The sequence below is a fragment of the Eucyclogobius newberryi genome, unplaced genomic scaffold, assembly GCF_026437365.1.
Source record: "Eucyclogobius newberryi isolate DKJ021-1_F unplaced genomic scaffold, fEucNew1.0.hap1 SCAF_17, whole genome shotgun sequence".
Lineage (NCBI taxonomy): Eukaryota > Metazoa > Chordata > Actinopteri > Gobiiformes > Gobiidae > Eucyclogobius > Eucyclogobius newberryi.
Window position 1 is genome coordinate 12,963,423 of NW_027315801.1, and position 27,993 is coordinate 12,991,415.

At 40.9% G+C, this 27,993-nt stretch overlaps 1 protein-coding gene across 2 annotated transcripts; it reads left to right on the top strand.

Moving 5' to 3' along the window:
* The first annotated feature begins 209 nt into the window (after nucleotides 1–209).
* Nucleotides 210–27,593, top strand: cd63 (CD63 molecule). 2 transcript variants are annotated; one of them, XM_072449221.1, is made up of 8 exons: nucleotides 210–234; nucleotides 15,819–15,903; nucleotides 23,234–23,422; nucleotides 23,962–24,036; nucleotides 24,649–24,747; nucleotides 25,123–25,266; nucleotides 27,080–27,163; nucleotides 27,244–27,593. In XM_072449221.1, exons 2-8 carry the CDS (start codon nucleotides 15,838–15,840, stop codon nucleotides 27,307–27,309), a joined length of 723 nt encoding a protein of 240 aa, XP_072305322.1. In that variant the 5' UTR covers nucleotides 210–234; nucleotides 15,819–15,837; the 3' UTR covers nucleotides 27,310–27,593. The 2 variants fall into 2 exon arrangements, with proteins under 2 accessions (XP_072305322.1, XP_072305321.1); XM_072449220.1 differs by lacking the exon at nucleotides 210–234 and adding an exon at nucleotides 14,505–14,584.
* Nucleotides 27,594–27,993: the final 400 nt, after the last annotated feature.

Consider the following 27,993-nt stretch of genomic DNA (forward strand, 5'->3'; position numbering starts at 1 on the left):
CTCCTCACAGTTTTAGTCCAGGGCTTGTTCTTCCTCAGACTGTTGTTTTATTGGTGGTAAGTGTTACATTACCGCCAGACTTCATTCTTTAGACTTTATTCCAGGGCTGACTCTTCCTCAACAGCCCATTTGTGGGCCACTCCAAATACATATTGCTAAGAAAATATAAAGTGCGCGTTCTCTTTCTCGCGTCACTCCGCTTTGTGACGTCCGAAACAACCGATCTCACTCAAGGTACGTGTGTTTACGTGTTCACTTCTCTGCTCGTTAAAGTTGTTCTTTTTTATAAGCGTTTGAGAGGAACGTGAGAACATGTTTCCTTGTTTTAGACGGAAATGTACGGAGCCCCGCAAGTGACATCAGCGGAATATAATATTTTCACCGAAATTTTTTTATTTTTTTTTTTTAATTATCACGTTCCCACAATATAATTATCACGTTCCCACTGATGTCACTTGCGGGGCTCCGTAGAATGTTTGAACAATGTTACACTAACTGCTCGTTTCTCTTTTGTCCCAACTTAACATTAAGCTAACTTCAAAGAAAAGGGCAAAAAGAGCTTACCTTTAATCTGCGTGTGATTGCATATTAGCTAGTCAGTTACACCTTATGCCTCGTTTAGCATAAGGTGAAACAAACCGTCAATAAAATCATTTGTGGAAATTATTATATGAACTATCTTCATATGATCAAAACCCCAGGCTAAGCTCTAATGAGGAGGAGAGGGGGGAGAGTAAAGTCTAAATGAATAAAGTCTAAAGAATAAAGTCTAAAAAGTGAAGTCTAAATAATAAAGCCTGAAGAAAAAAGTCTAATATATACAGTAGGTGACGGTAATGTAACACTTGGATACCAGCTTCTTTAAAACACCAAAGAAGAAGAAAAATTGCCACTTTAAAATGGGACAGCACCATGGATCTAGGACAGCACTAGATTAACAAACATGGCGTCATAGAGAAGTGCATATAAAACAAAGTGCAAAGAGAGCAAAGTAGTGCAAAGAGAGCAAAGTATTGCAAAGAGAGCAAAGTGCATAAAAGGCAGAGTACAAAGAGATCAAAGGAAATTCAAATTCAGCTCGAGTCCAGAGAGTCCATGGGGATTTCACACGTAAAAGATATTCCTTTATTGTCCACACATGGGGAAATTCCGTTGTTGCAACGCAGGTAGATACAGAGGAAAAGGGTAGATAACTTATAGGAAGTTTAAAAAACACTCTTAATAGAAGAACTCTTATATGTTTCTGCTTTTGGTCCATTCATACATTTCAAGGATTTAACATATAATTTTAACTATTTTTTAAAGAAAACAAAGTTGGGGGCACACTTTAGGATTTTAGAATTTAGCAAGACATAAAATACAATTTATACACATACCAAATATTATATCATCCCTAGTTAATGCAAATAATGATGATGGAAATATAGAATTGATCCAGTTCTGTATTTACATCCAGAAAAATGATGGACTGCAGCACAATTGGAAAAAAAGATGATCAATGTCCTCCTTACAGAAACTACCAGTGTTTTCTACCATTTTGAATCGTACCTGAAGTAATTCTTTGGAAGGGTATATATTGTTCATTATTTTGAAATGTGTTTCTTTTACTTTAGGAGCCACAGTAAACACCATGTACATAGTTCTATGTTTTGATACGGTCTTTTTATTGAATTTATTGAGAATATTATTTTTATTTTGCAGACCTGGGAAAGTTTGTTCACATAAGCTCTTTCTAATGAAAACATTACTACATTTTTTGTCTATATTCACGATTCCTTGTATTGAAATTGTTGGTAAATATGGGTTTATGGTTTGGTTTGCCAAAGTGTTACTTGATAAAAAAAAAAGTTTAAAAAAGAAGGAGTAAAATCATGTTTTGTGCAGAATTGATTGTCCATCCATCCATCCATTTTCTGCCGCTTTATCTGGGGCCGGGTCGCGAGGGCAGCAGTCTAACCAGGGACTCCCAGACTTCCTCCTCCCCAGACACTTCCTCCAACTCCTCCGGGGGATCCTGAGGCGTTCCCAGGCCAGCCGAGAGACATCTCTCCAGCGTGTCCTGGGTCTTCCCCGGGGCCTCTTCCCGGTGGGACATGCCTGAAACACCTCCCGAGGGAGGCGCCCAGGAGGCATCCGGAACAGATGCCCGAGCCACCTCAGCTGGCTCCTCTCGACGTGGAGGAGCAGCGGCTCTACTCCGAGCTCCCCCCGTGTGGCCGCGCTCCTCACCTTATCTCTAAGGGAGCGCCCAGCCACACGGCGGAGGAAACTCATTCGACCGCTTGTATCCGCGATCTTGTTCTTTCGGTCACTACCCAAAGCTCATGACCATAGGTGAGGGTAGGAACGTAGACCGACCGGTAAATCGAGAGCTTTGTCTTTCGGCTCAGCTCCCTCTTTACCACAACGGTCCGATTGTCAATCTCACGCCCCATCCTTCCCTCACTCGTGAACAAGACCCCGAGATACTTGAACTCCTCCACTTCGGGCAAGGACACCCCACCCACCTGGAGAGGGCAAGCCACCTTTTTCCACTCGAGAACCATGGCCTCAGATTTGGAGGTGCTGATTCTCATCCCAGCCGCTTCACACTCGGCTGCAAACCGTCCCAGTGCATGTTGCAGGTCCGGGTTTGATGGAGCCATCAGGACAACATCGTTTGCAAACAGCAGAGATGGAATCCTGTGGTCCCCAAACCGGACACCCTCCGACCCCTGACTGCGCCTAGAAATTCTGTCTTGTCGTTGTTTTATAATTTATTTTATTTATATTGTATAAATCAATAATCTAAGTGCGGCGGATCCGTAAACCAAGTAATAAAATAACTAAGACCTTTCAGGTAAAGGTAAATTAACTCTCCCAAAAAACGTGTCATAAAGTACAAAGTAAACTGCACAAAATATACATAAGGCCTTAGTTATTTTATTACTTGGTTTACGGATCCGCCACACTTAGATTATTGATTTCTACAATATAAATAAAATAAATTATTATAATTTTTTTTATAAAGTACCTGCCGTCAACGCAAAATAGCTTCAAATGAAATATATAAAGCGGTATTAAGTCAAAAGAAAAGATAATTAATCAAAATAACTAGATTTGTGCATGTAACACACATCAAAAAGAGAATCAATCAATCAAACTTTATTTATAGAGCCCTTTACAACACTTGAAGTGACCAAAGTGCTTCACAATAAAATCAAGGCAATACAAAACATAAAACTAAATAAAAAACAAACTGTACAAAATAATGTGTCATTACAAGCCAGTCTGAATAAATGTGTCTTTAGCCTAGATTTAAAAAGGTTAAAATCTGTGATGGAGTCTGTCTCTGGGGACGTCCAGTAGGAGATGATTTGTTGACCTCCTTGGGTTATAAGCAGACAGGAGCTCAGCCAAATAAGATGGTGCCAGGCCATTTAAAACTTTAAAAACAAAAAGTAAAATTTTAAAAACAATAAACATAAATGTTTAAACATTTAAACATTGAAACATTTAAAGTTTTCCAAACTTCCTATAAGTTATCTGTCCTTTTCCTCTGTATCTACCTCTGTATCTACCTGCGTTGCAACAATGAAATTTCCCCATGTGTGGACAATAAAGGATTATCTTATCATATCTTAAAAGAAACAGGAAGCCAGTGAAGAGTAAAAAGAACCGGGGTGATGTGCTGACGTCTGGGTGTGTTGGTTAAAAACCCGCCGCAGCGTTTTGTACAAACTGAAGGCCGCTGAGGGCGACTGGGAGACACCGACATAAAGTCAAGCCTCGAAATTACGGGTCGGACACGGTCAATGACCAATACAAAAATCTGTTTTGACCGACTCCAAAATCAAGGCTCCGGACATACTGACGACGCTAATTTTTGTGGTAATATATTTTTAATTGGCAAAAACAGCGCAGTGAACATACCCAAAGCCATTCCTATGCACAAACTGGGCGCGCTACACTACAGACGACGATTATTGTTGTAGTTTTACAGCGGCGGAAGTAGCGGAGCGCATGTGCGCGCTGAGAAACACCACACTGCCGCTGTCAAACACAAACAAAAAACAGCGACTGCAGGGACACTCAAGAGATCACTGTCAAGAAATGGATTGATGATGATCTCGCTAAGTTTTGTGCCTGTGAGCCGTCCTTCTCAAAGAGTGGGGCAACACGTCGGGGGCGTTTGAGCGTCGGACGCGCCACCAGCGCGGCCCAGAGGGAAAGGGAGGGAGAGAAGGGGAGATGGGTAGTTCCAGAGTGTAATCTTACCTGTAAATGCTTTTTTATTCTTCACAAATCTGTTTGTTGTTGGCGTGAGCCAAAGGAAAGTTTCAAGCCCCTCCCCTGAGTATTATCATGGAGATCATCTCACTAATAAATTATATAATGCTTAAAAGAGCTACAATGAGGGGCCAATAAGCATTACCATTTTATTTTTAAATGAATACGCTGTATTAAAGAGTAGGGAAGTTAATTGTTTAAAAAAAAAATACATCACGTGGTATGTATCACGGTCTGAGTTACCTGGCGTCCGCATGTCAGAGAACTAACTATTGAACACCTCTAAAAATGTAATGTTTTAAGAAGAAAATTAGGAATCTACCTCCCAAACAAAGACAAACTTTTTATGTCAAGTCAAGGCCCTCCGCGAGCGACAACGAAACAGCGTCAGGCTGCCTGGCGTCCAAATAAAGAGAGCATTTAAGAGCACATAAAAGAGGCCTGGAAGAAGGCTTGCTGGCCGCAATATTGCGTTATATTCTTGACCGGCGTGAAATGGATCCAGCACCGGAGGTGGACAGACATCACAGATCCCTGCGCCCAGGAGAACCACCGAGACCATACATTGTGAGGATACATACATACATTGTCCGTCTTATTCTAGGAGCTGCGGCGAAGAAGAAAAAGCTCACATGGAAAGGGAAATCTTTCCGTGTGTTTCAAGATCTTCCAGCTGATATTCAACAGAGGCGTGCGGAGTATGGTGATATCAAAAAGAAGCTGCGTGGAGCGGGGATCCGCTATGGCCTGCTGTTCCCCGCAAGACTCATCGTGACCGTGGGTGAAGAGCAGTGCATTTACACAACACCTAATGAAGCCATCAAGGACTTGAGAGTAAAGGGGCTTCCACACCGCCGCGGCCGAAGCGTCCAGTTTACATTCAAAGTCTATAGTAAACGCGCGTTGAGCACGTAGTGCGTTATCCGCGGCGCGATTTCTTCATTTTTGCGGCGCGATTGGTGCGTTTTTTTACGCTCTCGACGCTTTGAGCGCGCGTATGAGGCGGCCGAGGCGGCCGATGCGGCTTACGCGACGTGCTCAGATATGTTCAGGTCTCTGCAGCAGATGCGCCGCAGCCGCCGCAGCAGCCAATCAGAGCTGACGCTCCAGTGATGTACGTACGTATTTCCCCTCGCATTTTCGGTATTCCCCGTGGAATTCCCCAAGAAGAGCCACTTTTTCAACAATGGCAGACGAAAGACTGATTGTGGCCATGTGTGGGAGAAAGGAGCTGTACGATGTATTCACGGTGGAATACAGAGACAGAAACAAACCAAAAACGCGAAAACCACACTCTCGATATCTGCAATTTTACACAATGAAAGGCCACACAGACAACAACTCCACTGCTCATGCGACAACACCTCTACTGCGCATGTGCGCAGAGAGCTCGAGCGCTCCATACGCGCGCCTGTGTACAGTGCCTGGGGCGTCGAGAGCGCGCGTCTGGTGCGTAAACCTTTCAAATGTACACGCGCTCAAATTCTGCGTCTGGCACGATTAGGCAGCGGCGGTCTGTACATAGCTTTAGCCTCCCGTCTGTGTGTGGGGAAAGATCAAAAGGTATGATTATCAGGTCAATATACTCATTAGGCTGACTTTTGTCTCTCCCTCTTCCTGTTGGAAAGGAAAAGGGTAATTTAAATTTAAAGGATTAGCAATTGACACTGATTTCTGACTGTTGGATGCCTTGCGTGACCTGCACCCTGCTCCCGTTGGATCATGGATAGAGGAGGGACATTGTTCTTTCTCGTGTTTTTCTTGTTTAGCTTTTTGCCTTTTGGCTATTGTGTGTGTGAGCATGTGTGTGACTGTGTATGTGTGTGTATGTTCGTCATCCCCTGTCATTTTCCTGGAGTTGCAGAGTGAAGTTTAGAAATCAAATATAAGATGCTCTTAAATATTGGGATTATAAATGTATATGTCAGATTCTAATGCTATAAGGGTTGTCAGTTGGAATATTAATGGAGTCTCTAATAAAGTTAAACGTTAAAATAATTTCACATCTGAAGTCTCATGTGATGTAGCTATGCTACAGGAGACCCATTTGAATGAAAATGAATCATCAAAATTAAAGCAAAGATGGGTTGGCCAGGTATTTTCTGCGCCAGGGAATGGAGCATCAAGAGGTACAAGTATCTTTTCATTATACTGATGTGATTGTAGATAGCAGTGGCAGGTATATCGTAGTATCTGGTATTCTTCAACACAGAAAAATTACACTCATAAACATCTATGCCCTTACTTCTGGGCAATTTGAGTTCCTTTCAAAGTTAGCGCTTCTCGCATCAAAGTTTGTGGGGGAGCCTATTCTACTTGGTGGGGATATGAATTTGGTAAATAATCCACTGTTAGATGGCTCAAGTCGCCCCCTTCCGGCAGATGCTGCTCTCTCCACTGCTCTAGATGAGCTTCAAAGGTTGTTGGGGGTAACTAATGTTTGGCGTTGTGTAAACCCACTTTCTCGTGAATATAGGTTTTATTCTAGAGTACATAACTCGTACTCTAGAATAGATTACCTGCTCCTGTCAAACTCAATAACAGAAAATGTGATAAATTCAGAGATTCACACCATCTTAATCTGATCATGCTCCCATCTCTGTTACATTCTCACCTTGCTTTAATGTGCATAAAACAAAACCGTGGAATTTTAATAACATGCTTCTATGGGACAAGAAATTTGTTGCTATGATTACTGAAAGAATATCAGATTTTTTTTAGATGAATATGAACTCTGTTGTTTCCATTCAGACAGTCTGGGAGGCTTTTAAAGGTGCCATAACATGCTTTTTTTCACGTTTCGTAGTCTATCCTAAGTATATAATTGATAATAATAAGGGTTGTGCAACACCCTTAACATAATAGTTAAGAAATATCACCCAGACCTTGGACCCCCTCACCAACCTGGAAATGCAGATGGCTTGGTTTGATATTCGCCCCCACCCTTGCGAAGAGCGATCTGGCTCCCCCGCCCAACCCGTGACGTAGTCTCAGAGCGCATGTGTGCCCCGCCCACCCGTGACGTAGCCCCACAGCTGTGCCGTAAGCTCCGCGCTGCGCTGCTCGTGCCGCGCGACTGAGTGAGAAACGATAGAACTTCAGATCAACACTACTTTGAGCCTAAATAAATCTGGTGTTTATTCTACAGCGTGCGCAGAACAGATATGTCTATAGATCTATATATATATACTGGTTTTTCGGTAATGGGACTTCTCTCTGTTTATTTTCCCGGTTGCTGCATCAAGTGCCACATCAACCTTCACCGTTGTGATAATAGTAAAGAGTGCGATATCATTAATGACGTTTTGGGCCTCTTTGAGCCGTGTTTTGGGCCTCTTTGAGCCGTGTTTTGGGCCTCTTTGAGCCGTGTTTCGTCTGGGCTTGTAGGGAGACACGAGCAGCGCGCGGAGCAGCGCGCGGAGCAGCGCGCGGAGCAGCGCGCGGAGCAGCGCGCGGAGCAGCGCGCGGAGCAGCGCGCGGAGCAGCGCGCGGAGCAGCGCGCGGAGCAGCGCGCTGCAGCAGCGCGGAAGGGGGCGGGAGGCGGCAGGCGGGAGGGGAGGGGTGATGGTGACGCGTGCTTGCCCTTATGACACGGTCTTGCCCCACCGCCCGTCAGTTTGGAGATTCGAGGAAAGGAGATAGTCTGTAATATAGCTAAACACTGCGGGAATCAATCAAAAAAACACTCTGGGTACATATATGAAGCACAAATAGCAATGTAAGAAGGTTAAAAGCTCTGAAAAGTCGATTTAGCATGTTATGGGACCTTTAAAGCCACATGTAGAGGTTGGAGTATTAGTTATGGCTCTGCAAAACATAGAGAAAGAAGTCAAAGAAAAAAGGAATTGATGTTACTCATCAGAACAGAGTTACTCATGAGAACAGAGGTACAGTCAATTATACATGAAGAAACCTCTACTGCATTATATAAACTGAAGAGAAAACATTTTGAAACAGGTGACAAAGCTGGTAGGTTGCTTGCACTAAGATTAAAACAAATTGAGAGTAACTCATCCATAATGGCTATAGATGATCAGAATGGATCTTTAATATGCTAGCAGAAAGAAATAAACCAGGCCTTCCAAGAATATTACTCAGAGCTGTATGAATCAGAATGTAGATTTAATCCTGATATGATTGATGACTTTCTCAGAAGTGCACCTCTCCCCCAGTTGAAAGAGGACAATAGGACATATCTGGACAAAGAGGTCCAGGAACTGGAGGTCAAGGCAGCCATTAAAACTCTCGCTGCCGGTAAAGCTCCAGGTCAAGATGGTTTTAGTGTTTCCAAGAAGTATTATCTCCATTCTTGACCTTGTTGTACAGGGATATTATGTTATCTCGCTGTTGCCAAAGCCAGGCAAAGATCACACTAAGATGGGCAATTTTGGCCCCCAAAGCTTGTTAAATAGCAATTATAAAATCTTCGCTAAAACTCTTGCAATGCGCCTGGAGAAAGTCATCTCATCACTAATTAATTTGGATCAAGTTGGTTTTATTGCTGGTTGTTATTCTACCCATAATATGCAAAGACTGTTCCATGTAATGTCAGAGGCTGCATCTCTTCAATATCCTGCGGTTGCAATTTCTCTTGATGCTGAAAAAGCATTCGACCGGATAGAGTGGTCTTATCTGTTCCACATTTTGACTAAGTATGGCTTTGGGCCAGTATGCAGACAATGGATTAAGGCCCTCTACCATAATCCGGTCGCATGTGTCAAAACGAATGGTTTAATTTCACCCCCTTTTCACCTTTTTAGATCCACCAGACAAGGCTGCCCACCCTCCCCAGTTACCCTAGCACTTGAGCCCCTTGCCTGTGCTATCAGGAAAAATCAGAGTATAACAGGTATTCAACTTTTTAATTATGATTTTAAAGCTAATCCATATGCGGACGACATATTATTGACATTGTCCAGACCTGCTCTTTCTGTGCCCCATCTCCTTAAATTACTCAGTGATTTTGGTGTGTTTAGTGGTTACAAGATTGTGAACATTTCAAAAAAGGTTACACAAGAATGTAAATTATATTTTTCATCATCTTTAGCAATTTCTGATGTAATTTGCTTGTATCATATAAATATATATACAGTATATTCTGTAATAATGCTTGGTATTTGTCATAACTAGACAAACATGAGCAGCAATAACTCAAAAAGCTTCACAATAGCTGCATTACTTTTATAAATACTGGCAATACAGATGAAAATTTTAATAAAATACAAAATAAAAGTGTTGCGAGTCAAACAAAGTTTAAAGTGCTGTGACCAATACATAACTTTTCAATTTAACAATAGTGGAAGTGGTGGTATGTACATAATAAAAACTAAAGTTAAGTAGTGCAATAGGAAGTGACAGTGCAGTGAGTGCAAGGTGCTTAGGAAGTGTTCATGAGTTCAACGGCAGAGGGAAAGAAACTGTTCTTGTGACGGGAGGTTCTGGTCCGAATGGACCTTAGCCTCCTGCCTGAGGGGAGTGGCTCAAATAGTCTGTGTCCAGGGTGAGAAGGGACGGCTGTGATTCGACCTGCTCGTCCCAGAGCCCTGGAAACGTGCAGGTCCTGCAGAGATGGAAGTTCGCGGCTGATCACCTTCTCAGCAGAGGCACAATGCGCTGTAGTCTCTGTTTGTCCCTGGCTGTGGCTCCAGCGTACCACACAGTGATGGAGGAGGTGAGAATGGAGTCAATGATTGCCGTGTAGAACTGCACCATCATCTCTGCTGTCAGATTGGCTTTCCTCAGCTGCCGCAGGAAGTACATCCTCTGCTGGGCCTTCCCGGTGAGAGAGTTGATGGTGGGCCTTGATGGCTGATGGTAGGCACTCAGATCCCGGGTGATGGTGGTGCCAAGAAAGCGGAGGGAGTCCACAGTGGAGATGGGGGAGTCTGAGATGGGGAGGGGGGGCTGGGGGGCTGTGACTTTCCTGAAGTCCACGATCATCTCCACTGTCTTCTGGGCGTTGAACACCAGGTTGTTACCACTGCACCAGGACACCAGCCAGTCCACTGCAATCTGCAGTAGAAAGAGTTGAGTTGTTGGGCCGGTTTTCTATTGTCAACAGAGGGGGGGGGGGGCTTATAGTTATAGAAGCCAGAGCCCACTCCACACAGAGGTGGGGTTGTTGTTTGAGAACTGCTGCTTCAGACGCGTACTGTAACGGGCTCTAGCTCTCGACACCTCCCGCTGAACCCGTACTTTGCCTCTTTGTAGCGTTCTCTATCGCCGCCCCTGTGCGCTGCCTCCTTCTGCTGTCTCAACTGCCTCAGTTTGCCAGGGTTTGTCATTGTTGAATGTGACTTTGGTGTGTGATGGTATAATGCTGTCTTCACAGAATCGAATGTATGACGTCACAGTGTCCGTGTACTCATCCAAACTATCTGTGGCAGCTCTGAAAACCTGTCTGTCATTATGTCCAAACACGCTCGTAGCTCCTCCACTGCCTCGTTGGTCCACCTCTTAGAAGTCCTCACTACAGGTTTTGAGAGCTTCATCCTCCGTCTGTATGTGGGGATCAGGTGAACCATGAAGTGGTCTGACGAGCCCAGCTCGGGCCACGGCGCGGAAGGCGTTGCTGACTGTTGTGTAACAGTGATCCAGCGTGTTCTGCTCTCTGGTCGGGACTTTAAATAAACTGTCTGTACTTTGGTAGTTCATGGCTGAGATTTCCCTTGTTAAAATCGCCCATGATGATACACAGCGAGCACATGCTCCGCCTCCGGCATGCACGCGCTCGGCGGGATGAAACGCCAAGGCAGCCTTCAGTGGCGCCATCTTGAAATCTCTTAAATGTATTATTTAGAGTTGTAAAATCGAGAACGTTCAGTCCTCCATTTTCATAGGAGTTCATTATAATAGATTTCCTTAGATAATGGATATGATTTTTCCAGACAAAATTAGATACAAATTTGGTCTATGGATTTAAGTGTCTGACTGTTCATATACAATGATAATGCAGAGTAGGTGAGTCAAGAAATACCCTCTGCTTTCGTTAGTGATACTCTTACTAACTTAAGTCTCGTTGGAGCCATAGATTAAAACGTTTGCTGGTCTTTTGCTGGAGTTGTTGTTGGGCCGGTTTTCTATTGTCAACAGAGGGGGGGGGGCTCTACCTACGTCGAGATAATTATACCTAAATAATTCATAAAGTCTTTAACGGGAATGTCACAGATGGATACTTAAGTAAAATTTTTGACAGGGAGAAGCTCACATTTTCTAATATTGAGGTAAAGCCCTGAAACATTAGAAAACGCCTTTACAAGGTTAAAGCAGAAGGGATTTGGCTACTGTCTCTCAGAAAAAGAGTACTATCATCAGCTAAGTGACTAATTAAAATTTCTTTGGCAAAAACAGATATATAGTCTGCGAGGGTTTGGGTTTGGATACCAATCGCCATAACTGTGGATAAAACAACAATGAAGCTGTGTACAAGGAATCACGAGAAGGTCAGGGGCTGCACCAGCCCCGCTCCCCGCACGGGCCACGGCTCGGCGCCACGTGCCGTGATCCCCCGCACGCATCCGCCTTGCTCGTACGCACGAGAATTTTTTAGCATTTCAAAACAATTACTGCCACAACGATGTATTGAAGCTTCAAAGCAACAAAAAGACGAAATGTAGGTTCAACCACCCTCAAGACGAAAAATATTAAGTCTTTTCAGCTTCAACCCATTTTGAGATGATCCCTAAGGCTGCAAGGATGTACCTTGGGGCTGCATGGGAGTCAAGGCGCCCTGGCCCATTCGGGGAGTCAGAGTGGGGAGGCTCCTGGTTTGCCATCAGGTTCCGGGGGCTCATAATGGCGGTTGTTGAGTTGCAATGGAATGCGCAAAGTCTTCGTGCTAATGGCCAAGAATTTAGGCAATTTGTCTCTACCTTGCTGGACAAGCCTCACGTTATTTGCATACAGTAGACTTGGTTACAACCTAGGTGGGATTTTATAATACAAGGGTATGTGAGTGTTGGGAATGACAGGGAGCAGGGTAGAGGTGGAGGTGTAGCTATGTTTATTCGAAGTGACCTCAACCTAGCGTCAAAGACAACAATGATAACAATGTTCTGAATATTGAAGTTTACTTTACCAAAACGCCAAAGAATCAGAGCTCTATATATATAATATTGTTCTTTTTATCTTAGTTTATTTAAAAACAAGTTGCATCTGCATCCTGCATTTGAGTGTTCCGGGTGACTACAACTGAATATTTTCCTACAATCAGTTTATTTAGTCTAATTTTTAGCCCAGGAAATGTACTTTTATGCACAACACTACTGCCCAAAGTAAATGTATAGTGTCCTCTTGTGTCCATTTTATATAACGTGTTTAGGCTACATTTCTTCTTTTTAGTTCCATAGTTCACAATTAACATTCCTAACAGCCCATTTGTGGGCCACTCCAAATGCATATTGCTAATTAAAATATAACGTTTTACTCAATTTGTTTATACATACACCACTTATTTTTGTTTAAAATAATTCTAATCATCTTCACTCACATTTTGTGCAACGTTTGTGCAGGAAGTGTTCCACAGAGGAAGTTACAGTCACTTCTCTGATTAAATGATGGCATATTCATGATGAGTAACAATAGTGCACTACATGACAACAGCACTTGTCCTGTCCTGTATTAATACTTCATAATGAGCCATATGCCATGTCATAAATAAATTATACTTTGAGTTTACAATCTATTGGCTGGAATATTAGTTTAGCGTTTCAGATGATTGCCCATTGAAACAACAGGGCGCGACCTCATTCTAGTGACTCCATTAGTTCCTTTGTCATTACAAGCTGTACAACAGGCGGGCTATATTACAGCAAATAGTAAGAATCTCCACTATCTGAACTTTGGCTTTACCAGACCTAATTATTAGGCTTTTAAATTGTAGGTTTAATTATGATTATTATGCTGTTGTTGATGATGATTATTATAAGATAAGATAAGATATTCCTTTATTGTCCCACATGGGGAAATTTCATTGGTGCAACGCAGGTAGATACAGAGGTAGATACAGAAGAACAGATCACTTATAGGAAGTCTGAAAAACACTTTCAGTAGATCTCCTATAAACAAATAAAACCTCCCATAGACAAATAAATAAATAAATACCATTGCATGTGATCCCGACAGTAATTGCACATGAATATGTGTCACGACAGCACATAGATTGCACATGAATTTCACAGTAATTGCACATGAATTGCACATGAATTCCAACAGCAATTGCACATACGACAGAATTGCACATCAGTATTAGGTTAGGTCAGTATTGCGGGATAATGTGACGATCTCCGGGTAAGACGACTGTTCTCCGCAGTTTCATGAGTTCATGAGCCGGCCGGGGGGCGGGGCCGGAGCCGGGGGGCGGGGCCGGAGCCGGGGGGCCGGAGCGGGGGGCGGGGCCGGAGCCGGGGGACTCAGAGCCAAGACACATCGCAACGACACGACGAAAACACTCAATCCAGCCGAATAAAGTCAAAACAAGTTAATTTAAAGCGATTCCAGTGCGTGTCCCGATCGTTCGTGAAGTTCCTCTTTCATATAAACGTGTATATAAACGTGTACCGACGACACGCCGTACTTTAGCGCGGCCGCAGGGCGCGGGGGGGGGGGCTGGTGGGCTCGCTCGGAGCTAGCTCACGTCACAACAACACAACGAACGCAACGAAAAACGCTCAAATCCAGCCGAAAAAAGTCAAAAACAGTTGAATTAAAAAACTATTCCAGCGCGTGTCCCTATCGTACAGTAAAATAGAAAAAAATACTAACTATATTTACAAAATATAGGAGATAAAGCACAATAAGTGTGAGAAAGAAGAGAGAGCGTTTACACCGGGCTGCCAGCTGTACCAGCGCCTTATGACGTTATCTATAGGCTTATTGTTACGGAAATGAACAGAACAGAATATTAATTCAACAAAGACTACATCGTTTCATGACTTACAGCCAGATGTGGTTAGATTTAGTCTTTTTTCAAATCTCTTACAGTTTATTTTGCTTAGCACTTTCACAATTTCTTATTTAAAAGTTTAAACAGTTCTGCCACTCATCCAAGTAGCTTCTCCTGTTCATCTGTTCATCAGTTTTCTTACGCTATGGAACTGCCTGGACAACTGATTATTTCATGTATAATGTATTTATTTATTTATTCATTTAATTATAACGTTTTTACCTCTGCGATGGAGCCGTGTCATTGTTGCCATGGTGACGGTGACGGCGCAGGCGGAGAGGCGGAGGGCGGAGTCGCTGAAGTTTGTGAGGCGCATTCTCTTCCTCGCCTCATTCCGCTTCGTGACGCCCGAAAGCACCGATCTCACTCAAGGTACGTGTGTTTACGTGTATTTACGTGTGTTTATGTTAAAGTTGTTCTTTTTTATACGCGTTTGAGAGGAAAAACGTCAACACGTTTCCTTGTTTTAGACGGAAATGTTCGAACAACGTTACACTAACTGCTCTTTTCTTTTTTGTCCCAACATAACATTAAGCTAACTTCAAAGAAAAGGGCAAAAAGAGCTTACCTTTAATCTGCGTGTGTGATTGTATATTAGCCAGGCAGCGTTCAGACGTTTCACTAATCTAATAACAGGGAGGCGTTTGGTTGTATTTGGTCATTTCTCGTGTAACAAAGCGCGTATTGTTCGCTTTGATTAGCGGTCCTCGGCCGTGACAACTGCCACTTTAAACTGCCGCAGAACGTAACGGCCTGAGCAGAAGTCTGAAAAGTAGTTCTTCTTTAGCGAGGCCGTTATTCCTTATGACCGCAATATTACACTTTATTAAACATAGGTGCTGCACCCTGTATACATGGATTTCATTCATATTTATTTAGCCTTTATTTGACCAGGAAAGTCCCTTTGAGATGACTTACCGGTACCTCTTTTTCAAGACAACATTACATATTCAACATATTTGGACACGATATAATACGTTGTTACCAAAAACAGAAACAGAAAAAAGCAGTTTTCAAACCACTTTTTGATTCTTTTTAAGCTTTACAGTGAATTGCAGAAGTCTAACATCCATCAAATCAAAAATTGCAAATAAACTACAGAATATTTTGGTAGAATTATGGGGGAAAAGAAAGCCAGATTTAAACAGATATGTTGGTATCAGTTATTTAACTTTCTGGACGTGTTGTTAGTTATTCCAAATTGAGGAAGCAGAATGTTGAAACGCTGTTCTGTGTGAACACTTGTGATCGTAGAGAAGACTGTACAAGTACACCTACTTTTCCATTTGTATTTCTATTACACTTTTTAACTGAATGGCCCAGAATCACAGCACTGATTTCAGACGTTTTGAGCAAACTGATGAAGCAGGATGAAGCAGGCAAATGGATGACTGTCCCGGGACAACTCAGCTGTTCTGAAAGGAAAAACAACTCGTCTGTGGAAAAATATACCTCAGTGAGATCCACTCCCATAGACAGGCTGTGTTCATGTCAGATACCATATAACTCTTTTCCAATGTCATAAATATATTCCTTTGACAATTAAACTGCGTAATCTATGATGTAATGTGTTATTAAAGTGAAGTTGCGGTTTGTTTTTTTCCAGACCACTAATCCAAACCATCATGGCTGTCGAGGGCGGTTTGAAATGTGTCAAGTACCTCGTTTTCTTTTTCAACTTCATTTTCTGGGTAAGTAAATCAACTCTTCAAATCAGATAAGACTTTGATCGGATGTTGTGCTTATCAACATCCTTGCCTCCTTTTTTTGTCCTGGAGTTTCAGCTCTTGTTTAAAACGTCTCATTCTGCACTGTAAAAGAAACGTGATTGTCTCATTCAAATCCTATAATCCTTTGAAACAATTAAATATGTATCATCAAAAGTTCCTCTTAAAGTAAACGTAAAGAAACACTTATGACCATGTATTAGTGACGTTTTGGGATTCATGTTTTAAAAGCCAGGAGTGGATTTGTCGAGTTGTTTTATGGAACAGAATAAACGCTAATATCATTCAGGGCAGAATTATTGTCTTTTTATTATTTTGTCATTTATTAGAGCATGATGAGGATATTTACCACGATTCAAAAGTAATAATTGCACGTCCCTGTTATACATCACTATTAGAGTAGAATAGGGACTTTTCACCACTCATTTCCTGATACAAAGAGCCACTTCCTGAGCTTTATGAGCACACGCAGCTGAGGTGGCGCTGATGGTATGTTGGTCTTATGACTAGATTTGAGTAGTGTAACTTCGCCGTGTGACCCACTGTACAAATATGACCATATCTTTTGTGTGATGTCGTGAGCACACTTTACAGCTTTGATAGAGAGAAGGTCAAGTAAGGTCTGCTGTTTGACCTGGTTTATTAACATGTTAAAAATCTGACAAATCTTACAAAAAGACACCAAGTTTAAAGCAAAATCTGCTTTTATGACAGTTTACCCACTATAACAGTTCATTCAACAGAACAGAAGGAACAGATGATGTTCCTTCATCTTATTTTTAAACAAAGTTGTATTTTGATTAATTTCTGCATGTTTGAGTTGTCCCGTATTGTCCGGCAACTGTGCTCGGACAACTTCTGTTTTTCACCTACCCCCTATCCCCGCCCACATCCCTGTACTTAGTGGTGATTCATTTAAATTTTTTAGTGGCCATCATTCAAAAATAATCAGGAAGTTAATGGAGTTGTTTCCATTCATAAGCCATTTAGATCAACATTTTATTAACTAAAAATAAAATGGTGATCTCAAAAGCATTACTATTATGTCTTCTTTAATTTTAACAATTTTATTAGCTAAACTATTTCAACATAAGCATAAAAAAGTAGTTTATTTTATTGCATTTTTATTCCTGTTTTTATTTGTATTATTGTTCAGCACTGTGGTTTCTGTACAGCGGTTAAGAGAAAAAAAGATCAATTATTAATTTACATACCAAACAAAACATTAAGCCCAGTGTTCTGCGGGCGCTCGCGAAAATACTTAAAAATTGTACTACTATTTACGCCGTAGTACTTTAAGATCCCGCTTTTCACACAGTTATCTTAATACCTGCGGGCATCTTTTGGGCATGGTGGTGACCAGTCGAAGCATGGCGCCCCGCCATGCCAAACCCCTCAGCGAGAACATTGAAGCCCCAAGATGGACTTAGTACACAATAACAAACAATGATCAGATGCAGCTTTACTTTTTATATATTATATTTGGAGTAGTTTAAGAAGCAGGGTGTCCAGGGTGTACCCCGCCTAAGGCCCGAAGTCACTGGGATAGGCTCCAGTCACCCGCGACCCCGAAAGGGAACAAGCGGTAGAAAATGGATGGATGGATGGATTATTGGCTTATTCCCTCAATCTGTTAAATATTTACAGTAAAATAAGATAATCCTTTATTGTCCCACGTGGGTAAATTTCATTGTAGTAGAGTTTAACAATGATAATATTAAAGGCGCAATGGACGATTTTTCGGCGATTTGAGAATGCAGGCGGAAGTGCGCATGCCACTCCCCCGTGCAGACTGATACAACACACACGTGCGTTTGTTTATTAGCGCAACGGAGGCATCGCATCTCTCGTCTCCCGTAGATTTCTGTCCACTTCTGCGTCAGCTCGAGCTGTCTTTCTCAGTCTTCATTTTGCCCCATACACTGAGGGAACTATATTATAATAGATCCATGCGCTTTGGCACGCGGAAACGTGGGGACAAACCGCACGCGACTGCAGGTGAGCGATAGGTGCGTTTTATGATTGATACGTGGCAGGACAAATGATTTATCCACGCCACGAGGAAATATGATAAAAAATTTGCTCAAAAAATTGTCCATTCCACCTTTAAAGGTGCCATAACATGCTTTTTTTCACGTTTCGTAGTCTATCCTAAGTGTATAATTGATAATAATAAGGGTTGTGCAACACCCTTAACATAATAGTTAAGAAATATCACCCAGACCTTGGACCCCCTCACCAACCTGGAAATGCAGACGGCTTGGTTTGATATTCGCCCCCACCCTTGCGAAGAGCGATCTGGCTCCCCCGCCCAACCCGTGACGTAGTCTCAGAGCGCGTGTGTGCCCCGCCCACCCGTGACGTAGTGTGTCCCCCACAGCTGTCTGCTCCGCGATGCGCCACTCCGCGCCAGTGAGTGAGAAACGATAGAACTTCAGATCAACACTACTTTGAGACTAAATAAATCTGGTGTTTATTCTACAGCGTGCGCAGAACAGATATATATATATAGATCTGAGGGTGAGGGGGGATGGTGACGCGTGCCTGTGGGTATGACGCGGTCTTGTAGCCACCCTCCGTCAGTTTGGAGATTCGAGGAAAGGAGATAGTCTGTAATATAGCTAAACACTGCGGGAATCAATCAAAAAACACTGGGTACATATATGAAGCACAAATAGCAATGTAAGAAGGTTAAAAGCTCTGAAAAGTCGATTTTGCATGTTATGGGACCTTTAAGGTTTATTATAAACCTTAATATTATTTTATAACTTTAAAAGCCTGTACAGTAAAGTGCAATAATACATATATACAATGCACATGAAGTTAATAAAAATAATGACTCAGGCTCAGCTCAGTTGTGTTTATAAAACCAGAGAGAAAAGGTATGTTTTTAACCTGGATTTAAACTCATTCGAGCTCATTTTTTAATCCTTGTTTTGTAATCAACAATCAAGTCAAATTCATTAATATTGAAATAGAGTTTGTTAGTATCATGACACCACAATAATAGATGTAGTTGTTCTCTCTATACTTGCACTGTTCCTGCTGCTGCGATACATTAGCCTTTTAGCTTTATACTTGAGCGAAGACCAAATATTTTAATACCCCGAGGGCGTGGCCTGCACTCAAGCACGGACGACTGCGCTGGGCTCGGCTCCTCACTGTGGCTCCGGCAGCACTTTACTCATCTGTGTCTGTGGATGTTGTTTTGAGGATAGACAAAGTTATAATATCGAGTATATCGTTTAGCTTCAAAAAGGCTACCAAAAGACCTGAGTAAAAATGAATAAAGAAATGTTATGTTGTAAACTTTCAAATAAGGACATAAGGTGATATTTCTGTACTTGATTTATTTTTACAGACATTTGTTTGAGAATAGACACGTTTTAACACATTTGTGTTGGATTGATGTAATCTAGTAATATTATGAGATGTTTTTGTCAATATCTTCCAGCCTTACCTGACATTAAATATAAAAGTAAAGCTGTTTCCTGTCGTCAGTTTGTTACAAATAAAATAAAACTATTCCCAAAAAAATACTAGGACTTCAATATAGATTCCACTGGACTTTATTACTTTTTTCTTTACATTTTAATTTTAATTTAGAGGCTAAAAGAGTCTTTAGAGTCTCCAAAGGTTTGACTTGGGGCTCGTTTTAGTCAGTTTTTTTAGGAAAAACAGACCCTAAGCTCAAAGAGCTAACTCAAATATCTAATTTACTAGAATAAATGGATTGGCAAATAGGCAAAATGACTAAACCACTAGCTTTGTTGGTTGATTAAGAATGTATTACGTTATCATGACAACATGATCTTATGATTTGTGACAGTCATCAGTCACAAGGTCATGGGTTACGTCTTCTAGTCATCTAAGTTATGAGTCTGATTTTCCACTTAAACATATCCATGTATTTACTTATATAAATTATGCTAATAAATGTTTTGTGTGAGCAGTTACCTCCTATGAAAAGGCTATTTGCATATCAGGTTATGTACTTTATAACTTGATATGACTTCACTGTTATTTACTGACTTTTGTATGACTTGGCACAATGTTAGTGTTCCCTTTATTGAGGGAATTTATTCATTTATTTATTGAAAACAACTTATCTCATCTTACTTTATTAAATAAAACATCCTGAATTTGAAATACTGTCTTTACTATTAAAAATACAATATACCAGAATTAGCAAAAAAGTAAACTCTAATTCAGATACAGATGATCTTTTCAATAATTGTAAAGTTTTACTGATTTGCCTTCTTTTTTTAGGTCACAAATGAAAGATTACACCGTTCACTAAAACGTATTCCCCAATTTTGCCAATTTTGGTGAAGATTATGTTACTTCCTGAGCAGCAGATGTGACATAGGGTACTGCAGGTGTTTCCTAGCAACCACACTGTAAACAAGGACCAAAACCCATATAAATTAAAGTAGTGGGTTAGAGTTTTGATTTGACGAATAATAATAATACCTGATAACGTTTTGTGATTTTGTGTGTAAATTGTCCCTACATTTTTGATGGAATGTCGCTTATTGATGACATCACAGAGGGATTCGGCAACTTCCTGTAAATTTTATTTAAAAATTCTTATTTACTAACTGCCACTTGATTGGTGTAAAGCTATGATACACATTTACCATAGGTTCTATCCCACGTTATTAAGTGATCATTTAAAATAAACTGCAAACTTGTCATATGGGCTTTTAATGAAGTATGCGTCTGTCCATACGTGGTACTGTCAATAAAAGGAAGTGGCTTCTATTTGCCTTATGGTTGATCCAAGTCGGTCTTGTTCAAACAGTTCACTCCTCTGTTACACACATCACCCACAACCATGATGAATCCATATTGTATTTCCTCATTTACACTTTGCCTGTTGCAACATCCTTATTTTTCTTCTTTTTGGTTTTGTCACTGACAGGTTTTGAGTAAAGTGCAGTGTGTTGTAAGGTGTTGTGAGAAGAAGAGTGTTGCACAACCTTGAGCCTGAACAAAGCTGTCCTCTGTCGGGGATGTCAACAAGTTTCATGTTTTTTTGTAACAAGAAACTCTACTATTTCATGATTCACAATTATTGGCACCATTAATACAGATACAAGTCAAATCGATTATCACACATTATATACTTATGTTCTGGAAGCTGTTCCTGAAAGTTAATTTTAAAAAATCCAGACTTATTGCTCAATCTCGTTTGTCATAAACTAGAACTCAGGCTCATCATTCCCTAAAGCTCCTCAGGGCTCAGGCTTTGCTCCTGTAAAAGATCTGAGAATAGACTAGATGTTTCCCTCGAATGGAAATAGCAACAAAGTAAGCCAAACTAAACCAGAATTAGGGAACAGACCTGAGCTCTAGAGCTCTTAAAAAGGACTGTTTCCATGAAAATTCACCATGTTTGTTGCAAGTGTGTGCTAAACGTCCATAGAGATGCATTTGCCAAAAGAATGTAAAACTGAACAAAAGAGCAATGGAACAACTCACTGCTGGGTCACTAAATACTATTATCACTGGATTTTACTTTACTTTACTTAAATTGTATTACTTTTTTTTTCAAAAGGATTTTTTAGTATTTATTCTTTATTGCACAGGACAGTGCAGCGTGAAATGGGGATGAGACTGGGGAATGACATGCAGCAAATTGTCGAGCACTGGATTGAAACTTACTTTTACTGTGATACTTTTACTTGAGTATTTTTTTGCTTCTGTATCTACTTTTTGAGTAACAACAAACTTCTCCCACCACTGTGCCCAGTATAATACTTTTGACTCAATGCTAAGTTTAGTATTTAGTTATTTCAAATCTCCATTAGTTTATCGTTAGGCTACACTAAAACTTGATGACACAATCCCGACCAAAGTAATATTTCTGGTGGAGGGTCTGGCCGTCACCTGCTTGAACAGAAACTCATTCATTTATCTAATACAGCAATCAAGCAGTTGCAGGTCTGGTGGTGTCTGCATGGAGGTGACTACGTTTTATATCATTTTGTGGAACATTACAGGCAAAACAACAACATTTCCATGGCGACAAGAAGGTTCCAGTCCCTCCATCCTGAGTCTTGTGAGAAAATGGCCTCAATCTTGATTATATTTACGTCATAAGGCGCTGGTACAGCTGGCAGCCCGGTGTAAACGCTCTCTCTTCTTTCTCACACTTATTGTGCTTTATCTCCTATATTTTGTAAATATAGTTAGTATATTTTTTCTATTTTACTGTACGATAGGGACACGCGCTGGAATAGTTTTTTAATTCAACTGTTTTTGACTTTTTTCGGCTGGATTTGAGCGTTTTTCGTTGCGTTCGTTGTGTTGTTGTGACGTGAGCTAGCTCCGAGCGAGCCCACCAGCCCCCCCCCCCCGCGCGCCCTCCGGCCGCGCTAAAGTACGGCGTGTCGTCGGTACACGTTTATATACACGTTTATATGACAGAGGAACTTCACGAACGATCGAGACACGCACTGGAATCGCTTTAAATTAACTTGTTTTGACTTTATTCGGCTGGATTGAGTGTTTTCGTCGTGCCGTTGCGATGTGTTTTGGCTCCGGCCCCGCCCCCGGCTCCGGCCCCGCCCCCCGGCCGGCGCCGTACCGCGTTTCCACAAAGGAGGAACTCATGAAACTGCGGAGAACAGTCGTCTTACCCGGAGATCGTCACGTTATCCCGTCGCAATACTGACCTAACCTAATACTGATGTGCAATTCTGTCATATGTGCAATTGCTGTTGGAATTCATGTGCAATTCATGTGCAATTACTGTGAAATTCATGTGCAATCTATGTGCTGTCGTGACACATATGTGCAATTACTGTCGGGATCACATGCAATGGTATTTATTTATTTATCTATGGGAGTTTTTGTTTATAGGAGATCTTCTACTGAAAGTGTTTTTCAGACTTCCTATAAGTGATCTGTTCTTCTGTATCTACCTCTGTATCTTCCTGCGTTGCACCAATGAAATTTCCCCATGTGGGACAATAAAGGAATATCTTATCTTATCTTATATTCCATTGTATTTGTTTAGCCCATGATCACAACAGTGGGCTGATCGCAACACACGTACAGCAGTCATAGTGCTTGTAAAGCTGTGTGACTCTTTTAACGCCTTGTTTCCTGCTCTTCATGTGCAGTTGTGTCTTTTAACGCCTTGTTTCCTGCTCTTCATGTGCAGTTGTGTCATTTAACGCCTTGTTTCCTGCTCTTCATGTGCAGTTGTGTCTTTTAATGCCTTGTTTCCTGCTCTTCATGTGCAGTTGTGTCTTTTAATGCCTTGTTTCCTGCTCTTCATGTGCAGTTGTGTGGCCTGGCTCTGATCGTGGTGGGCGTCCTGGTGCAAGTCTCTCTTCACAGCACTCTGTCTATTAAAGACCCCTCGGCCTCTGGAGCACCCATCCTCCTCATCGCTCTGGGAGTCATCGTGTTCCTCGTCGCCTTCTTCGGCTGCTGCGGTGCCTGGAAGGAGAACTACTGCATGGTCACCATGGTAACGTCCAGCACACTGGTCTATGGGACAAGTACATTTTCTGGTAGTGGGGCAGTGTTGGTTACAAACGTTAAAGTAATAGATTTAAGTGAAATCTTATCAATGTCTATTCATCCTCAATTTGCCAATTTTGTTGAAGTTGACAGTGTTACTTCCTAGTTGGACATGAGCAGCAGCTGTGATATAGGGGAATTCTACAAGTGTTACCTAGCGACCATATTGTAAATAAGGGCCAAAATCCTTACAAATTACACAATAGTTATGATTTGACAACTTTATTTTGTGAATAATTGTTTAAACTGTTTGTACTTTTTACTTTTAATACATTAGAGAGCATATATCTGTATTTTACTTTTGACTCTAAAGTACATTTTAAAAGTTTACTTGAATACTTTTAAGTAGATTTTGTCAACATGATACTTTTACCTAAACTATCACCTGTTAGTACTTGTTCATCTGTTTTCCATGTTATTTTAGGTCATGAATAACATCAGCATTCTTATTATCTGTTATTATCAATGATCTTGTTGTTTTGTTAGTTTGCCATCCTCATGAGTCTGGTCATCATCGCAGAGATCGGAGCCGCCATCGCCGGATACATTTACAGAAACAAAGTGAGTGAGACTCAACTCTTTATAGAACCTAAGATTAACCACAATTACATTCTCATTTGAAAGACAAAAAAAATTACACTGCACGATAGTTTTGACTTCCAACAATATAGTCAACATAGTCTTATTTTTACATAAATTAAAGAAACAATTGTTATATTATCGATTATATCCCTCCTCTAATCGAATCTTACTTAAAAAGTAAAGCCAAACACTAGCGCTGTCGTAAGTCTAAGGCTGCTGCAACTAACACCTATTTTACAAATCGATTCATCCTGCAATAATCCGTTTTATTAATCGATTAGTTGTTTCGATTGCAAAAGGCCCAATATTATGACATATTTACTCAATTTGACCCAGAACCATTCAGATAAAACAGCACTTTTCTTCAACAACCTGCAATCGGCTGTTTCCTTTATTTGATGTAAATACTACTTAGTTTGATTCATAAAACCTCCTCATTTCTCATCACATAACATGTTCTGGAGTTCATGTCAAGTTCAGATAACAATATGATTCCATGACTGTATTAGCTGACAATTGTGACAAAGCGATGAACCTGTTTAAACCCTAATTATTATGTCTGTTATTGTTTATTCTGACGTTTTTCGGCAGGTCTCTGTTGTGGTTCAGGACAGCCTCGCAGACATGATCAACAACTACAACAACAGCAGCGACGAGTTCAGAGCCACCGTGGACAAACTTCAGCACGACGTGAGTTTAACCTGAACCTAAGATGACAGACAACACCTTCGCCCAACACTCTGGATCCTGTTGGAGACTGTGTTTCTTACTCACTGTTGGCATAAGATACCGCTATTTACTTTCAGGGTTTTCATAGGCGCAAATTAAATCGACCGTAAAATGAACCACAGAAGGATTTCTTTTTGAGTCTATTTCCTCAGAGGTATAAGCGAAAGAGAAGCTGTTCATAGCATTATTTATTTTAACAAACAAAAAAACATCATATTTTTTCTCTGCGTAAAGCTGGTGATGAAGGAGAACCACTAAACATGATCCATAAAAAATCTGAAACGTGCTTCCGTTTCCTTTTGTCAAGTTGCATGATGTGTGTTCTTTTTTTTCCAGTTGAAGTGTTGTGGCGCGAACAGCTCGAGCGACTGGAGATCTTCAACTCCTGAAGGAAACACGGTGCCGGACTCGTGCTGCATCAATGACACCAAGAACTGTGGAAAAGGAACCATGAGCGACGCCTCCAAAGTCTACCAGAAGGTAAAGAACTCTAGTGATTAGTAATAGTCTGACAAGAATAATACAAGAATCACATGCATTTCATTTTGTTGAGGGCAAAATACTTTTTTCATAACCCTAACAACATAGACAGCATATTTAGTTCTCCACTTGGATGGATACAAATGGCCAGTTTGGCAATTTTGGTGATGTTTATAAAATATGACATAGGTAGAGGTAATTCCGCAACTGCCACCTAGCAACCAGATTGTAAACAATGGGCAATATTTAAATGATACAACAGAAAAGTAATCACCCCTGAAAACATGTTTATTTTGTGCAATTGTTTAATAGTGGAGGTATTCTGTTAAGATAAGATAAGATATTCCTTTATTGTCCCACATGGGGAAATTTCATTGTTGCAACGCAGGTAGATACAGAGGTAGATACAGAAGAAAAGAACAGATCACTTATAGGAAGTTTGAAAAACACTCTCAGTAGAAGATCTCCTATAAACAAAAACTCCCATAGACAAAACCTTCCATTATCCAACAAGGGATGGAGGGGAAAAATAATAAAGATAAAAATAAATAAATACATAAATACCATTGCATGTGATCACGACAGTAATTGCACATGAATATGTGTTTGACATGTTTATGAATACATGTTTATTTTGTGCAATTGTTTAATAGTGGAGGTATTCTGTTGAACTACTTCCTATAATTTTCCATTTTTATTTCTCAAATTGTCCTAATATATTGGCATAATATATTAATAAATATATGAGTGTTCACATTAAGAAAGTACTGGTTGCATGCACATAAGTCTCAGATGTCGTCCTGTGGCGCCTGCGGCAGTTGGACAGCAGTTGGTGAACATGCCATTCCTGGTCCAGAAGGAGTCGAGTGTCAAAGCTGTTCCTCTAGAGCAGACCACACTTTTTTATTGAAGGCCACTGTAATAGCCATTATTTCTGCTTTAGTTGATTGAACTGATCGTGAAGTGATGTCACGTGACATATTAGACAACTGTGGAAACCAGTGGAACTAGTGGATTGTGGAACTGCTCATTAGGTGTGGTAAATAAAAGCCTTTAATACAGTAAGTTTTGTGGTTGTTTGCGTCAAGACATTAAGCACTAGAGCAACGTAGAGGCTTGTGGCACTGGGCCAAGCGCCGCAGCAGCCAGTGTGGAACGTAGACAACCAGAGGCCCTCAGGCTGAACCAATCACATCTGTGCATATAACTGTAAAATGACGAGCGGTAGTTTAATTGTAAACGTGGCTTTATTGCAGAACACAGGCAGCACGAGGTAATCCTTGTCACACAGGTTTGATTACAGATATCATGCAGGTGGTCACACTCCCAATATAGTGTTTGCCGTAGAGCATCCGGGTCAAGTGTCAACACATAACATGTACACATATGACAATAACAGAAGTCTGACTATTGTCACCGTAACACATATACAAATGTGACTTTTTGAGCTTTGAAACATTATAACCTTGTTCCCCCAATAGCTTCATTCACACAAGTTTGATGAATCCTGTTGTCAAGTCCTCTCCCACTCGTTCCCAGATCTGTGATGTCATAGAGCTGGTGCAACTGTGTGCTCACATTAGCCTGTCAGGGACAAGCTAGCTTTGTTTGTATCCCCTTTGTAACTCTTTGTTGCAAGTAGATGGACTCCACACCTGAGATATAAAGTAATGTGTGCTTTGTGTAGATACATTATATTACTTTCTAAAACAGAGATACAAGAGATAAAGGCCAATAACGATATAAAGAACTTAAATGTTTATTGATGTGTTCCTGACAGAGGAATAGTTGTTTAAATGTCTTGTGTTTACAGGGCTGTCATGACGCTGTGGAGGCCGTGCTGAAGGCAAACATCCAGTGGGTCATAGTCGCAGCACTTGTCATCGCCTTGTTTCAAGTAAGTTCAAACAGATGCACAGATTTTGGGCATTCCTTTTAAAATGTGTTTGAAAATACATGATTCTACTTTGTTTCTAGATTTTGGGTGTGGTGTTCGCCTGCCTGTTGATGAAAGGCATCCGGAGCGGCTACGAAGTCATGTGATGTCGTGCACCCTCTTAGTGACTCAACTCTAAGTTTAGTTTGGTAAAATATTTGTTTAATGGTCACCTGATCTCACCTTCACTTACTTTGCACAAGAATATCTTATTTACATGACAAGTTACAAAAACAGCTTCAAATTGGTTCTGGGAGCCGTTTCAAGTTCAGAGTTCAAGAGTTATGTACATTTGTGTAGGAGGAAATATTCTTCTATGTTAGACACTTTATATGGTTATTGGGTTGTGGTAGTTGCTTTACTATTTTATTAAATATTGTAAAAAGAAAAATCGGTTTGTTTTATTGGAGCAACAAAATCACACACACACCACCAGAAATAAAATCTTTTCAATTTATCATTTGGCACAGCAACAAAAGATACATTCAAAGCAATTATACACAGATTATGCACAACTGAATATGAAATGCGTGTACTTCATGGACAGAAAGCTCAAACCAAGCCATTACTACATCTACAAGCACTTGCCCTTTGTTTAACCAGACCCAGAATTTAAATATAACATTGTGCGTGAAGAGTAAACATCAAATAAAGTGCCCCCATTTTTCTTTTTAGACAGCTCGAACTGCTGTGTTGAATTTAAACTAATCCTCGGGATGTTCGATATCGAAATTAAATGATAGAAGACACTTTTAGAACATGAATGTCATTGCAAATTGTGTAAATATTTT